Consider the following 13,463-nt stretch of genomic DNA (forward strand, 5'->3'; position numbering starts at 1 on the left):
TAAAGTCGGGTTGTTCTTATTCATTTTAAATTTGAAAATAATTAGGTAAAAATAAAAATAATCTTCAGGTCAAATATAGGAAAAATATATGTTTTTTTAAATAAATAAAAATAATTAAGAGTGATTAAAAATTAAAAAAATTTAAATTAATCGAACTGGCTTTAAAAATTTAGTTAGATTAATTTGATTTTCAATTTTTTTTTAAAAAATTAATTTAGTTAATTTAAGAATAAAGTAGAGAAAAATCCTCAATCACAACTTGAATTTTACATGCAATCTCCACTCATAAAAATTTGTACTTCCACTCCCTACATGTAAAGTTTTATTTACTTCAACTCCTCATGCAAATATTGTAACCTAATTATCCTCAAATTTTTTAGGTACAAAAGGTTCAAAAAAATGAATATAATTCCTCTTAAAGTCAGTACTTTATATTAGAATCGAGTATATTTTCTATTAAATGAGCATGATTTTTTTTTCTATTTTAATATAATTTCTCCTAAATTCAATACTATTCAAAGAAAATCTAGTATATTTTTTATCCAATTGAGTATCATTTAAAAAAAATCTAGTATATTCGAGTATATTTTCTATTAAAATTGCCGTTCATATATTTTTAGGTATAAATAGTCTAAAAATGAATATAATTCTTATTAAATTCAATACTTTAAATCATAATTGAGTATATTAAATTGAGTAGACTTTTTTCCTACTTAATATAATTTCTTCTAAATTCAGCACCATTTAAAGAAAATCTAGTATATTTTTCATCTAATTGAGTACCATCTAAAGAAAATCTAGTATATTTTTCATCCAATTGAGGTGGACAAAACAATCATGTTCAATTTGATAGAAAATATACTAGATTATAATTTAATGTACTGAATTTAAGAGGAATTATACTCATTTTTAGATTTTTTATACTTAAAATATCAAGGACAATTAGGTAAATATATTTGACTAGGGAGTGGAAATAAAGATTTATTCCAATGAGGACTACATGTAAAATTATGTTTCCCAACATGGACTTGCATGTAAATTTTTTAGTTTAGATTTTAAAATTTATAATTCGGTTAAACCAAATAAACTTAATACAAATATCTAATCATTTTTTATTTAAATATATAATTAATTAAATAAAATCTTATTTTCTAAGTTAAAATCAAATAAGATTTTTAAAAATTTAGTTAACTCAGTCAAAAATCGAATTAACCCCAATCGATTTGATGGATTTAAAATTCTTTAATTATTTTAATTTAATTTTTAACTAAATACTTAATTAATCATGTACTAATTTTATTTAATAAAAAATAATTATGTCCCTTTATTGCGAGTAACTAATAAAATAAAATTTGGTTTTTATAAATTAAAGTCACATTTTGTTAAAATTAATAGAAGAGACGGGTCAGTCCAAGTCGCACCCAGGTTCTTACTGTGGCGACACGAGGGACGATAATGGGACCCGCGTTCTTGCTCCCGATCCGTCGACGTGTAATAAAAACCTTCGCCCGTCGTCGGTACCGACTTCCTGTTTAGGCTTCGTCGCTTGATCCCGTGGAAGGGCACTTCCTCCTCTATCGCCTCCCTTCAGTTCTCCTTTCCTCCACCGGCGATCCTCCGCCTCGGATCGGATCGTAACTGCTGCTGCAGCGACCACCCTCCCATGACTATGATGACGCCGCCCCCTCTCGAAGTATGGTTCTCGCACCCTCGTTCTGACGCCTCATTCGTCACCCTAGTTATTGGTTAGTTAGAGCTCGGGGAAGGAGTAGGTTTGCCCTGTTGATCTCGCTCGCTCCAGCGCAATTCTCGTCAGTTCTAGGGTTTCGAGTGGGCCGCTGCCTACCAGGCACTCGGATCGAATTGGATCTCCACTGGACCCTTCACGAGTCTGCTAGGGTGTTTTTGTTATCGAAGCTGCATGGTTGTTTATGGATCTGGGCTCTAATTTGCGCGCGCGTGCGCGTGTGTGTTTGCAGCAGCAGGAGGACGAGGAGATGTTGGTCCCGCATCGGGAGTTAACGGAGGGACCCCAGCCGATGGAAGGTAACTGTTATTGATTTTTTAGCCGAGGCTCGTGATTGCGAGGCATTCTATAGTTGGTTGCTGGAAAGTAGTGATTTCGAGCGCTTCTACTGATTTGAAGATAAAATTGCTTTCGGCTGCGCCGCTTAGTGTGTTTGGCTTACTATTGTTCTTATTTTTCACGTTTCGCTTTTTCTGTGTTAGTTTTATCAGCTGAGACAGTCAGTGCTTCAGAAAACCAGCAGGTGGAGGATCCTCCTACGTTAAAATACAGGTGGACAATTGAAAACTTCTCCAGGTTGAATACCAAGAAACTTTATTCTGACATTTTCCATGTCGTGGGGTATAAATGGTAAGCTGAAACATTTAGTGCCTTCATGGCTCTGTATTCTATATGCATGAGTTGGCTCTCTCTGTTAGGATTTAGTAATTTAATGACACTGAAGACCTTTTTCTTGACTTGATTGTTACAGGCGGGTGCTAATTTTTCCCAAGGGAAATAATGTAGACCACTTGTCTTTATACCTTGATGTTGCTGATTCAGCTACTTTGCCATATGGTTGGAGTAGATATGCTCAGTTCTCACTTGCAGTTGTCAATCAAATTCATGGAAAGTACACAATAAGAAAAGGTACCTCATCCCTTGTGAATGGAAACTTTTGATCATTTCCATTCATTAGTTTTGCCTAAAAGTATTCATGAGAAAATATAATAAGTGGATCCAATTTAAAACAACTTCACTTTTCATCAGGATCCATGGGAGAAGTCAATTATTGTTTAATATGAGTACTTACCTCAATAGACTTCCATCCAATCCAAAAGGAACTTGAGTGTTTTGGAGTGCGATTAATTCTGAAATGAATTCATAAATTGCTGGAAACTGAGGTTTGACAGTTCAGAACAAGTATTCAATGGCGCCAAGGAAAACCACTTCCAATTTGGTTGAGAGTTTGAAAGCTCAGAAATTACAAGCACGAATACTTCCTTGTTCTCTATGAGAGTGGCGTTGCTTTTGTCAAGAGGGGAAACTATTTTTATATGTAGAAAGAACTACTTGATGTGAACTTAATCAAACTTTGTCTCATTTAATTTCCAAAACACAGGACGGATAAGCTCTTACAATCTCTCTCTAGTAACACTCGTCTCACAGTCAGAAAACACTTCTATTACCCATGCTACAACACTTAACTTCGCAATCTATGTACCCCACGATGCCTTTTTAAGCTCTTAGTTCTTGATCACAACACAACTCTCTCAAAATGCAATTCTCTCACATTCAACACCAAAAACAGCTTCTACTGCAAGTGACCTAACTGCCAATAATCCATCTCCATGGCCAACATGACCTATAGTTGAAGATAGAGACACTCTGTCATGTGAACATCTGTTAAGTTGTAGAGCTGTAGCTCTACTCGTGATCCATATCACTGCTATGGTTCTGGTGGTTCAAGAAGTAAATGGAGAGCTTAGTCCACCAAAATGACTAATCACCTTAGAGGAAGACACCTCCATGCAATATAAGTATGCTAATAAACCTCTGCACAGGCACATATGAGACTTATTTTGATATGGCACCTCACAAACCATTATGCATTATGATAATGAACAAAATTTCTATTCTAAAATTTCCTTGTACAGTTTAAAGAATGACGAAAGCCAAGTGTCAAGGAAGCATATAACTACACAATGAAATATAAGAGATGCAAAACAACTGTTGATGATAACTTGATGCAGAGATCACATTATTTTGAGAATTTAATACATCAGAAGTTATTTTATTTAAAAACTAAGATCATTTTCCCATACCTTATTATATCTGCTTTTGAAACATTTTCCTTCTCCCCTTGAAATATTAACAGAAGTGTCTGCAGATTTTGCTGACGTGAATTCTAGTATGGATGGCCAACATTGACTTATTTTGTCTTTATATTTATAAGCAAGTGAACTAAGTTGGTCACCTGTGGAATGCCATCTGAATTATTTGTCAAAATTTGCTAGCTACTAATCGAGGTGTCTATAAGAGGTGATTTGGGATTATATTTTAGCTCTATGAAATGGTTTATCTCCCCTAATTAAACAAAATGAAAACATTAGAGAATGTTAATACAAGCATTGTTTTCTTTTCAGGAAAGGTAGTTAATGGTGAATATCTTCGACATCATCATGGATATTAGTTTCAACTATTAAGGGATGGCTACATGTATCTTATGTCACTTTCAATTACATAAACCAGAATCCTCACACCTTTATAATCTCTTTAACTTACTGACTATTGGATCCTTTGGTCATTTTTGGACATTCATATTATCTCAACTTGTCATTACTCATTTTCTCAATCATTGAAGCTATAACTAAATTATTATTATTATTATTATTATTATTCTCACCTTTTCTACATTATTTCTTTGTCTTGTGTTTTAATTGCCTATCACTCTGGTCTAGAAAATATCAAAGGTCTTACTACTATCTTATACAAATTTCTTTTAGCTAAAAGGCACATGACAATTTTGCAAGAATCTTGAAGTTCCTCTTTGTTTCAACCTTGCGTATCCTATTAATGATACGTACTTTAATGTTTTGTTGAATAAAAGATCTTAAAACCCAAAACTCTTTTTTACATAATTTATGTCCATGCATCTCAGTTACACCGTTTCTTTTCTTTTTATCGAACGACATTGTAACCATTAAATTAAACTGTCTACAAAATAAATTATTTCTATCATCAGACAAGGAGGACATCATATGAACTTTTTATTGATACGCTGTTTATAAGTCTACAACTGGACATGTGACACCATTATGAGCTTTCACAAGCAAACTTATTTTTTTTATTGAGGTAGGTAATATGACTGCAATTCTTGTGAAGGTTTCAAAGTGGTTGTTACCAAATGTATTGGAATTGTTGCATGTTACATCTCTATGCATATGCATAAGGATATGTCTGATATTCTGTTTTCTGTTAAAATATTGATTTTAGCAAAAATAAAAAAAACATGATATTTTTAGCATTGCCCTTGTCATTTTTTGATTACAGATACACAACACCAATTTAATGGGCGAGAAAGTGATTGGGGTTTCACTTCGTTTATGTCTCTAAGTGAACTCTATGATCCAAGTAGAGGATATCTAGTCAATGATACATGTGTAATTGAAGCTGAAGTTACTGTACGTAAAGTTGTAGATTACTGGAGTTATGATTCAAAAAAGGAAACCGGCTATGTTGGTTTAAAAAACCAAGGAGCTACTTGTTACATGAATTCTCTCCTTCAGACTTTGTATCATATTCCATACTTCAGAAAGGTAGAAGTGATAGTTCATTTAGTTGCATGATCATTTTGTTCGGTGAATAATCCTATAAATCTCATTTCCAGGCTGTTTATCATATGCCAACGACAGAGAATGATATGCCATCAGGGAGCATTCCCTTGGCACTGCAGAGTCTGTTCTATAAGCTTCAGTACAGTGACAACAGCGTTGCCACGAAGGAATTGACAAAATCTTTTGGTTGGGATACATATGATTCTTTTATGCAACATGATGTGCAAGAACTTAATAGGGTTCTTTGTGAAAAGTTGGAAGACAAGATGAAGGTTTGAAAATTGTGCTTAAACAATCTACGTTAAGTGTTGATGTTGGTCTTTTCATTCATCAAATTGTTGTATTTGAAATACTGGCACAGGGAACTGTGGTTGAGGGCACAATCCAGCATTTATTTGAAGGACATCACATGAATTATATTGAATGCATTAATGTCGACTATAAATCCACTCGAAAAGAGTCATTCTATGGTATGGAACTGTTATGAGTTTGCATTTTTTTTATATGTTTACAATTAATGCTTCTTGGTTGTACTCTGTGTAGATTTACAGCTGGATGTAAAGGGTTGCCGAGATGTTTATGCTTCATTTGATAAATATGTTGAAGTAGAGCGGCTTGAAGGGGATAATAAATATCAAGCTGAAAACCATGGGTTACAGGTATTTCTATTATATCTGTTTTGATACAGAGATTCTTTAATTAATAGCTACATAATTTCTGATCCTCACTAAATTCATAATCATATTCTATGCTGGGTAAAAGTGCTTTGTATGTGACTATTAAATTTGTTTGTATTTTATTGTTCTTGCCATGATATGCAGTCATTCTCTTTGGTCATTGGTTTTCTATAAAACTTTGAATTTGCTTTTTGGTCTTTTTGGTTCGTTGCCATGACATTGACAGAGGTAAGTCTCTTTCATTATTTGTTTTCTATAAAATTTTGAATTTCGAGATTATATAAATAAAAAAATATATACTGTGGTTTGTTGCTGTGTTCTGAGTTCCCAAAAATCATCTTGTTATCTTGCTCGATAAAATCATTGACAGTGCTTAATTATTCGCCAGGACCCTTAACATTTCCTATGTAACTTTTTTTTAGTGACTCTTAATATTGAATTTTGTTTTATTTAATGTATACTGTTGACATACAGAAAAGGGAATGTCTTGGCAAACATGATATCCGTGCTGCATAATTCTTACTTGACTTGTATTTATTAATGCAACATACTTAATTATGGTTCAGTGATTCTCTTCATTTTTTTCCTTCTGATGTTTCTATGATGCTCATTTTTTTTAGCTATGACTGCCTTTTTTAAAAAATAAAAATGAGCAATTTAAGGATTTTCCATAAAGCATTTAGCAAAACAGGGGAAATAAGTAATTTCCCCATCTAGAAGTTGGAGCCACTGATACTTGTACATTATTTTCCTGCAATTTAAAAAATTTGTCTTTGTGGTGCTATGATGCTTGAGGATTTCCTTTTACGTCTAAAATCGTGTTTCGCTCAGGATGCTAAGAAAGGTGTTCTATTCATTGACTTCCCCCCAGTTTTGCAACTCCAGCTTAAACGTTTTGAATATGATTTCATGCGAGATACAATGGTGAAGGTCAGTGAGGCTTTGGCACTTTTCTATGCATTAATTGTGTTCATTGAATATTTTGTTCCTAAAACAGTTTTGGGTTTTAAGCTTGTGTAGTTCTCCTTGAGATCCTGAAATTTTGTCAATGAAATATGGTCGAATTTTTTCTCTTTTTAATACAAAATCCTACCTTTTCATTTTAAATTATATTTTGTTGTCATGAACATAATTTGAAATCTTGTACCATATCACTGGTATGATCAAAACATATGACTGATAAATTATTGAAACCCTATAGGCTATATCAATTATCAAGGAATCTCTCCTATGACCCACATGTGTCTGAGTATTATGCTGTGCTGAGATTCGACATGCTGTAATATGCATTAAGATGAATTCTAGTAATATTTATTATTTGTTTATCTGCATTTTAGAATATTAATTTACTTGATTATCTAGTTTCAACAAGAATATCTTTATAAATAAATAAGTTACGTGAAAGAAGATTATAATAATAAAATTTATATGAATTCATTCCAAAGCATATTGAAGGGAAATAAATATATTTTTAAATTCAATTGCCAATTGGTTTGATATGAACTTATTAAAAATATAAAATCTAAATGAAAAGGGACTATATGAGTAATATTCATATAAATTTATTTTGTCATGGTCTGACACGTGGAAATGCCTCAAATATGAGCACAATATAATTGCTAGAAAATTTAATTCAATCGATTGTTCAATTATTGTGGTATTAAAGAAATAAATATATCTAAATGCATCTCTAGTTCCCGACATACTAAAGCATGTTGAGTGCTAACATAATACAATGCCAAAGTTATATTATTCCAGTCGGGGATCAAACTGTTGCACAGAATGATCCTTTAAACTTTAACCTCAGATAAGTAACTCACTCTTCTTCTTCTTTATCTCCTTCCACCTTTAATTCACCATTGATACCATGTGCCAACACTTTATCATGGTACCAAAATTGTATTATCCTATTTAAATGCCTAAAGTTTTGCAAAGCTCAAGATTTCAAAGCTTGGTTATGAATTACCGTTTTCTTGTATTTTATCATTTTTAACACATAAAACTATGGTCGAAATATTGTTCCATGTGAGAGTTTGTCTATAATTAAAATAGTGTAGATTAGGCGTTGTGCTATGGTGACATTCGGCATACTTCAGAATGTGCAAAAATTAATTCAAATGAGATCTAATTCTATGATCCTTCTATATAGCTGCTAAATGGTATCTTCAAATATAAGCCTATAACAATTAGAAGTCAATTATATTTAAATCATTGAGCAACAAGTTAATAATAATAATAAGTACCTCAACTTCACATTATACCTTACAAATATCAAAATCAATGTGCGTGAAATGAGAGCATTGGTTCTTGTAGTTTCTGGAATTTTCCAAGACCTTAAATAATACTCTTATGAAGTCTAGTATTGAAATCAGTTCTTTACATGTCATGATGTCCATAAATATATTTAATCATCTAGAGTTGAACTTAGACTTGGACTTGGATTGATAACCACGATAGGTAAACGATATGGTTACATTTTGGCTATTTAAACTTGACATCAATTCTACTATTTGCCTTTTTGCTGCAATGATATTTACTTGTGCCAACACATTATCGGTACAGTCGAAGACCCAAATGGTACATTTTGGCTTGGTAATGGATATGATTGATACTTGATATTAGAAAATAATGTCAAATATTGGAGATCTTTTTACAGCATAATTGTGTGACATAGTGTAATAAAATTACCTATTTGATTTTGCACAATTTTTGGAAAAATAGAAGTGAAGTTACGATTCCAAAATGAATCTTAGTTAATATATTCTAAACTTGATCTTGATTTTTAATGTCATAACCAAACAGATCCACCTATGAGTCTCGTTGCACTTTTACTGGTTCTTTCCAGCCACCAGGCTGCTGTTTACATTCTCTTGGGCTTCTTATGTCTCTTTGACCATTGACTCGAAGATTTATTCTATGAAGTTAAATTTTTACTCTCGTGGTGAAACTTTGTAACTTTAATTGAGAATATCATGTGCAAAATTCCATATGTTGGTTCAATTTTCAACTTAAAACTTCATATAAATGATTACTTGCTAAATTGCATTCTATTGATACCACTGTATAGTTATGATATGTTTTTCTATTTCTAATCTATAAGCAATTCTTCTCTGGTTTGCAGATAAATGATCGTTACGAGTTTCCACTTCAGTTGGACCTTGATAAAGATAATGGTAAATATCTTTCTCCTGATGCAGACAGGAGGGTTCGAAATCTCTATACTCTTCACAGGTAATCTCCCTTTTAAATCAAGGAAATTAGATATTATAGAAACTGAGTGGTGGATCCAGGCCCCAAACTGTATTATTAGAATCACTTATCACAACTGCATTTAAACAATTTGGATAGACAGAAAATGCTACAATTTCTCCCAAGTGCTAAAAATTAAATTCTTTGAATTTTCAACTATTTTCTGTACTATCAAATTCAGCTTTCACCTTCTAAATAAACAATCTCTATCAATAAATCATCATTCTGCTCCACAGTGTGCAAATATTCATTGTCCAGAAAAGCAAGTGGAATGTACAACAACTCTTAAAGTTTTAGCTTCATAATGGGAATGCTTTTTTTTCTTCTACAATTTTTTTGGGGTGAAATTCCACCTTTCTTGCAAGAGTGTCAATCTCATTTATAGCAGCAATCTACCATCAAGATGGGTTATAGTTAACAATGTTAATACATCTTAACTGGTTCTTGATGATAGCAAAGCATATTGTGTGGTTTTCTACAACCTTATGAAATAAAGTATAGTTCAAAGATTCAAGCCGAGAGGTTCAAATAGTTTAAAGATGCTAAGCGGTAGTGACATTTATATTGCTTTTTTTCTCTGGCGTGCAGTGTTCTTGTTCACAGTGGCGGGGTGCACGGTGGACATTATTATGCTTTCATCCGGCCAACTCTATCACATCTGTGGTATTCAACCTTTTGCTTGTATCGTCTATCAATTATCACTTCTGTTAGGTTCTTCAAAATATATGGTGAAATTTGACTAAGAGAAATATGGTGAAAGATTGCTTGATACTTTGAGTGTGTTGCTTAATTTTCTTTTCTGAGATAATATTTCTGAATCATAGAGTCCTCGCTATTTGGAAATAGCTTGTGGGAAGTTTTTTTTATTTTATGCAATATCATGAATGACAGATTGTTTCACGAAGCTGTGAACTTTATGTTTTTGTAGATTTAGCTAAATACTTTAAATTCTATTCTCAATGTTGGTTTCTACTTTTTCTGTTGTCAGCAAGTAAAGCTTTGTACCATGATCAACATTCTACTGTATGGCGTGGGAATTAAAGGGTGGCTAAACAAAATTCCATTTAAATCAATTAGCAGGAATATAGAAAAACTTAATGCTGTTATTATATTATTTTATATGGTCTAATGGTAGGGCAAAATCAAAGTGGCTGACTCCATATGGTTGGGGCTCAGCTTCTTTGCTGATGTATCAAATCTATATAATGAGCTCATATATGTTTTAATGGCAGAAAAGCAACTACGTTTTCTTAATAATTGACTGGTTTTAGTTTCCAGAATAAACTGGATTTGACCTTGCTTGAACCTGCAAGGCTGCAACACTCACTAATTGATCATTGAATTCATGGGTTCTTGCCAACCATTTTAAGAGTGAACTACATTCTAAATAGTAGGTTTTTATGAAATATGTGTAGTAAAGAAATCTTTTGTCACAGGTTTAAGTTTGATGATGAGAAAGTAACAAAGGAAGATGCTAAAAAGGCACTCGAGGAGCAGTATGGTGGTGAAGAGGAGGTTCAAACATTGACCACTGTCTTGTTTGAGGCTAATGCCTTTCTATACTTGTATATAACTATGTTTTGCTTTTACCATTTGGGTCTTGCAGTTACCTCAGACAAATCCAGGCTTGAACAATACAACTTTTAAATTTACAAAGTATTCCAATGCTTATATGCTTGTGTACATTCGTGAAAGTGACAAGGAGAAAATTATGTGTGATGTTGATGAGAAAGACATTGCAGAACACCTCAGAGTATGTTGGTGAGATCATTAGCTGTATGTTGGTTGAGTATTTTTTCAGATAATTCACAATTTATATCTACAGATTAGGTTGAAGAAGGAACAAGAAGAGAAGGAGCACAAGAAGAAAGAGAAAGCTGAGGCTCATCTGTATACTATCATAAAGGTTTGCTGTTGGGTTTCATGGTACTGAGACGACTTTTTTACTTTGCTTTCATTTCAATTGAATCTTTTTTACCTTTGCGTCAGGTAGCTCGGAATGAGGATTTGATGGAACAGATCGGAAAGGAAATATTTTTTGATCTTGTAGACCATGACAAAGTTCGAGCCTTTCGCATCCAAAAGCAGTTGCCATTCAATCATTTTAAGGTGAAATCATAAAAATGATTAAGCTATTTGAACAAATGAAAGTGACTAATAGAATTGCAAAAGACGTCCATGTATGAATAAATATATACTTCATTAACAAGATTCATTTTATTAGTTTACTTTTAATGTGGTTTAGCACAAGTTGTTAAAAGCAAGCACTTCACGCGCTTAACCGCGGAGCACAACGAGGCACAAACCTTGCGTTTCAGAGACCTCAGAAGCATATGAGGTCTCTGAAGCGTGCGCTTCATACAAAAGCACAAGTGTTCTCTTTTGTGCGAAGTGCAGAAACATTTTTTTACCCTTCCCATGACGCTCTCGGCGTCCCTGGGGCATCGCGATGCCGTGGTTACTGTAGCACTATGAAAAACTTTGGGAGCGGATTTAATTAATTCAATCAACTCCCAACTTAAATAGGATAATTATAAATTCTAATTAAATTATCCCAATAATATATATATATATATATATATATATATATATATATATATATATATATATATATATATATAAAATTTTAAAAATTCTAATAAATTTTATTAATTCATATAAATCAGATTTATATTCTAAAAAATTCTATCACATTTTCAAAGACTTTTGATCTATTTTTAGTCTTTTTAATAATCTACAACTTCATCAAAGAATATTTTGTTTATGGTCATTTGGATTTTTAAAAACATTTTCAAAGACTTTTAATAAATATAAGAGTCCTTTTGTTTATTACGTTTTTTTCTGTAAAGCGTGCGCTTCGCTTTGCACTTTAAGCCCAAAGACCCTTGAGTGTTTTTTTGCGCCTCACACTTTTGACAACTCTTGTCAGTTAGTTTCATGTTATGAATAATCAAGGAAAAACATTTATATGAAATTATAGTTTTGTTTTTAAGAACTTATTAGTTGGGAGAATGCAAAATGCAAAACATTATACTTTTTTGATTATATACCAAGGGAAATAGAGATGCCAATTTGATTTTTATCAAAATTATTTAGAGCATTGCCGTTATAAATGTACACTTCATAGAGGGAACTCAAATTTTGCATCTTTTGGACCCTTTTATTTCAAGTCATATATAGTGTGTGTGATTGCATCACTTGGGCATGTTACAGTTGTCTTAAAATCTAGAATCATTCTGGTGCTCCAGTATATTTGAGCCTCAAGTTCTGCAGAATTTTGGACAATCTCCTTATTCCTTAAATATTTTCATTAGTGACTACAACTTGTTTTTTCATTGCCCTCTTGCAATTTTCCTAATGCCAATACTCTACATATTCATCTAATTGACAGGAGGAGGTGTTCAAAGAATTTGGTATTCCAGTTCAGTTTCAGCGGTTCTGGTTGTGGGCCAAGCGACAAAACCATACATATCGGCCCAATCGGCCTTTGACACCCCAGGAGGAAACACAGTCTGTGAGTATAGTCACTTCTCTTTCTACTCCTGTATTCTAAATGGTGTAAAAGCATTGCTTGTGATTTCTGAGAATGGACCATTATTACTGCAATTTTTTATGCATATTTGAGGCTTATTGAGATATTGTTCATATTGAAGCTGTAAATGGTTTAAAAGCATTGCTTGTGATTTCTGAGAATGAACCGTTATTGCTGCAATATTTTATGCATACTTTAGGCTTATCAAGATATTGTTCATATGAAGCTGTGTTTTGCAGTTCCTCAACCATGAGAATATGTCAAAGAATGTATCCATTTGTTGGTACTTTGTTCCGATTTTCTCTATCTAAAGCAAGCAATAAGAGGACTTGGATTGGAGGTCATTCTTGAGCTTGCTGATTCATGTTTCGTTGTTCCCTAAATTTAAACTTTGCTCCTGATACATTTTGAAAGTAATAGAGTTAGAATTGTTATCTGAGTCAGTCATGTTGTCCAAGTATTTCCAGGAGTTCAGTACTCATCCAGATATAGAAGTGTGGGCTGAGGATGTGTAACAGTTTTTTGGGAGTGACTATTGCCATCATTTTTTTTAAAAATCAGTGATGTAATGTTTTCCTTTTGTAAAACTCATAAAGATTGCATGACCAAGAGATCTAAATATAATATTTTAATTAGACAGAGAAGATATAGAATTTATGCAA

The 13,463-nt window shown here is 32.7% G+C and overlaps 1 protein-coding gene across 4 annotated transcripts in view; it reads left to right on the top strand.

The window, feature by feature from the left end:
- The first annotated feature begins 1,532 nt into the window (after positions 1 to 1,532).
- Positions 1,533 to 13,463, top strand: part of LOC122040614 (ubiquitin C-terminal hydrolase 12-like) — a 30,938-nt gene continuing 19,007 nt past the window's right edge. Inside the window, exons 1-16 of one of the 4 annotated variants that reach the window (XM_042599987.1) lie at positions 1,533 to 1,693; positions 1,980 to 2,046; positions 2,230 to 2,377; positions 2,499 to 2,656; positions 5,060 to 5,325; positions 5,397 to 5,615; positions 5,705 to 5,813; positions 5,887 to 6,002; positions 6,852 to 6,950; positions 9,142 to 9,251; positions 9,858 to 9,932; positions 10,706 to 10,784; positions 10,876 to 11,022; positions 11,095 to 11,175; positions 11,259 to 11,378; positions 12,661 to 12,783. In XM_042599987.1, coding sequence (XP_042455921.1) covers positions 1,664 to 1,693; positions 1,980 to 2,046; positions 2,230 to 2,377; positions 2,499 to 2,656; positions 5,060 to 5,325; positions 5,397 to 5,615; positions 5,705 to 5,813; positions 5,887 to 6,002; positions 6,852 to 6,950; positions 9,142 to 9,251; positions 9,858 to 9,932; positions 10,706 to 10,784; positions 10,876 to 11,022; positions 11,095 to 11,175; positions 11,259 to 11,378; positions 12,661 to 12,783 — 1,947 coding nt within the window. In that variant the 5' untranslated portion in view covers positions 1,533 to 1,663. Of the gene's footprint in view, positions 2,047 to 2,229; positions 2,378 to 2,498; positions 2,657 to 5,059; positions 5,326 to 5,396; positions 5,616 to 5,704; positions 5,814 to 5,886; positions 6,003 to 6,851; positions 6,951 to 9,141; positions 9,252 to 9,857; positions 9,933 to 10,705; positions 10,785 to 10,875; positions 11,023 to 11,094; positions 11,176 to 11,258; positions 11,379 to 12,660; positions 12,784 to 13,463 lie in introns of all 4 variants that reach the window. The other 3 variants (XM_042599988.1, XM_042599985.1, XM_042599986.1) reach the window with 3 other exon arrangements.

This window comes from Zingiber officinale, chromosome 2A (genome assembly GCF_018446385.1).
Source record: "Zingiber officinale cultivar Zhangliang chromosome 2A, Zo_v1.1, whole genome shotgun sequence".
Classification (NCBI taxonomy): domain Eukaryota; kingdom Viridiplantae; phylum Streptophyta; class Magnoliopsida; order Zingiberales; family Zingiberaceae; genus Zingiber; species Zingiber officinale.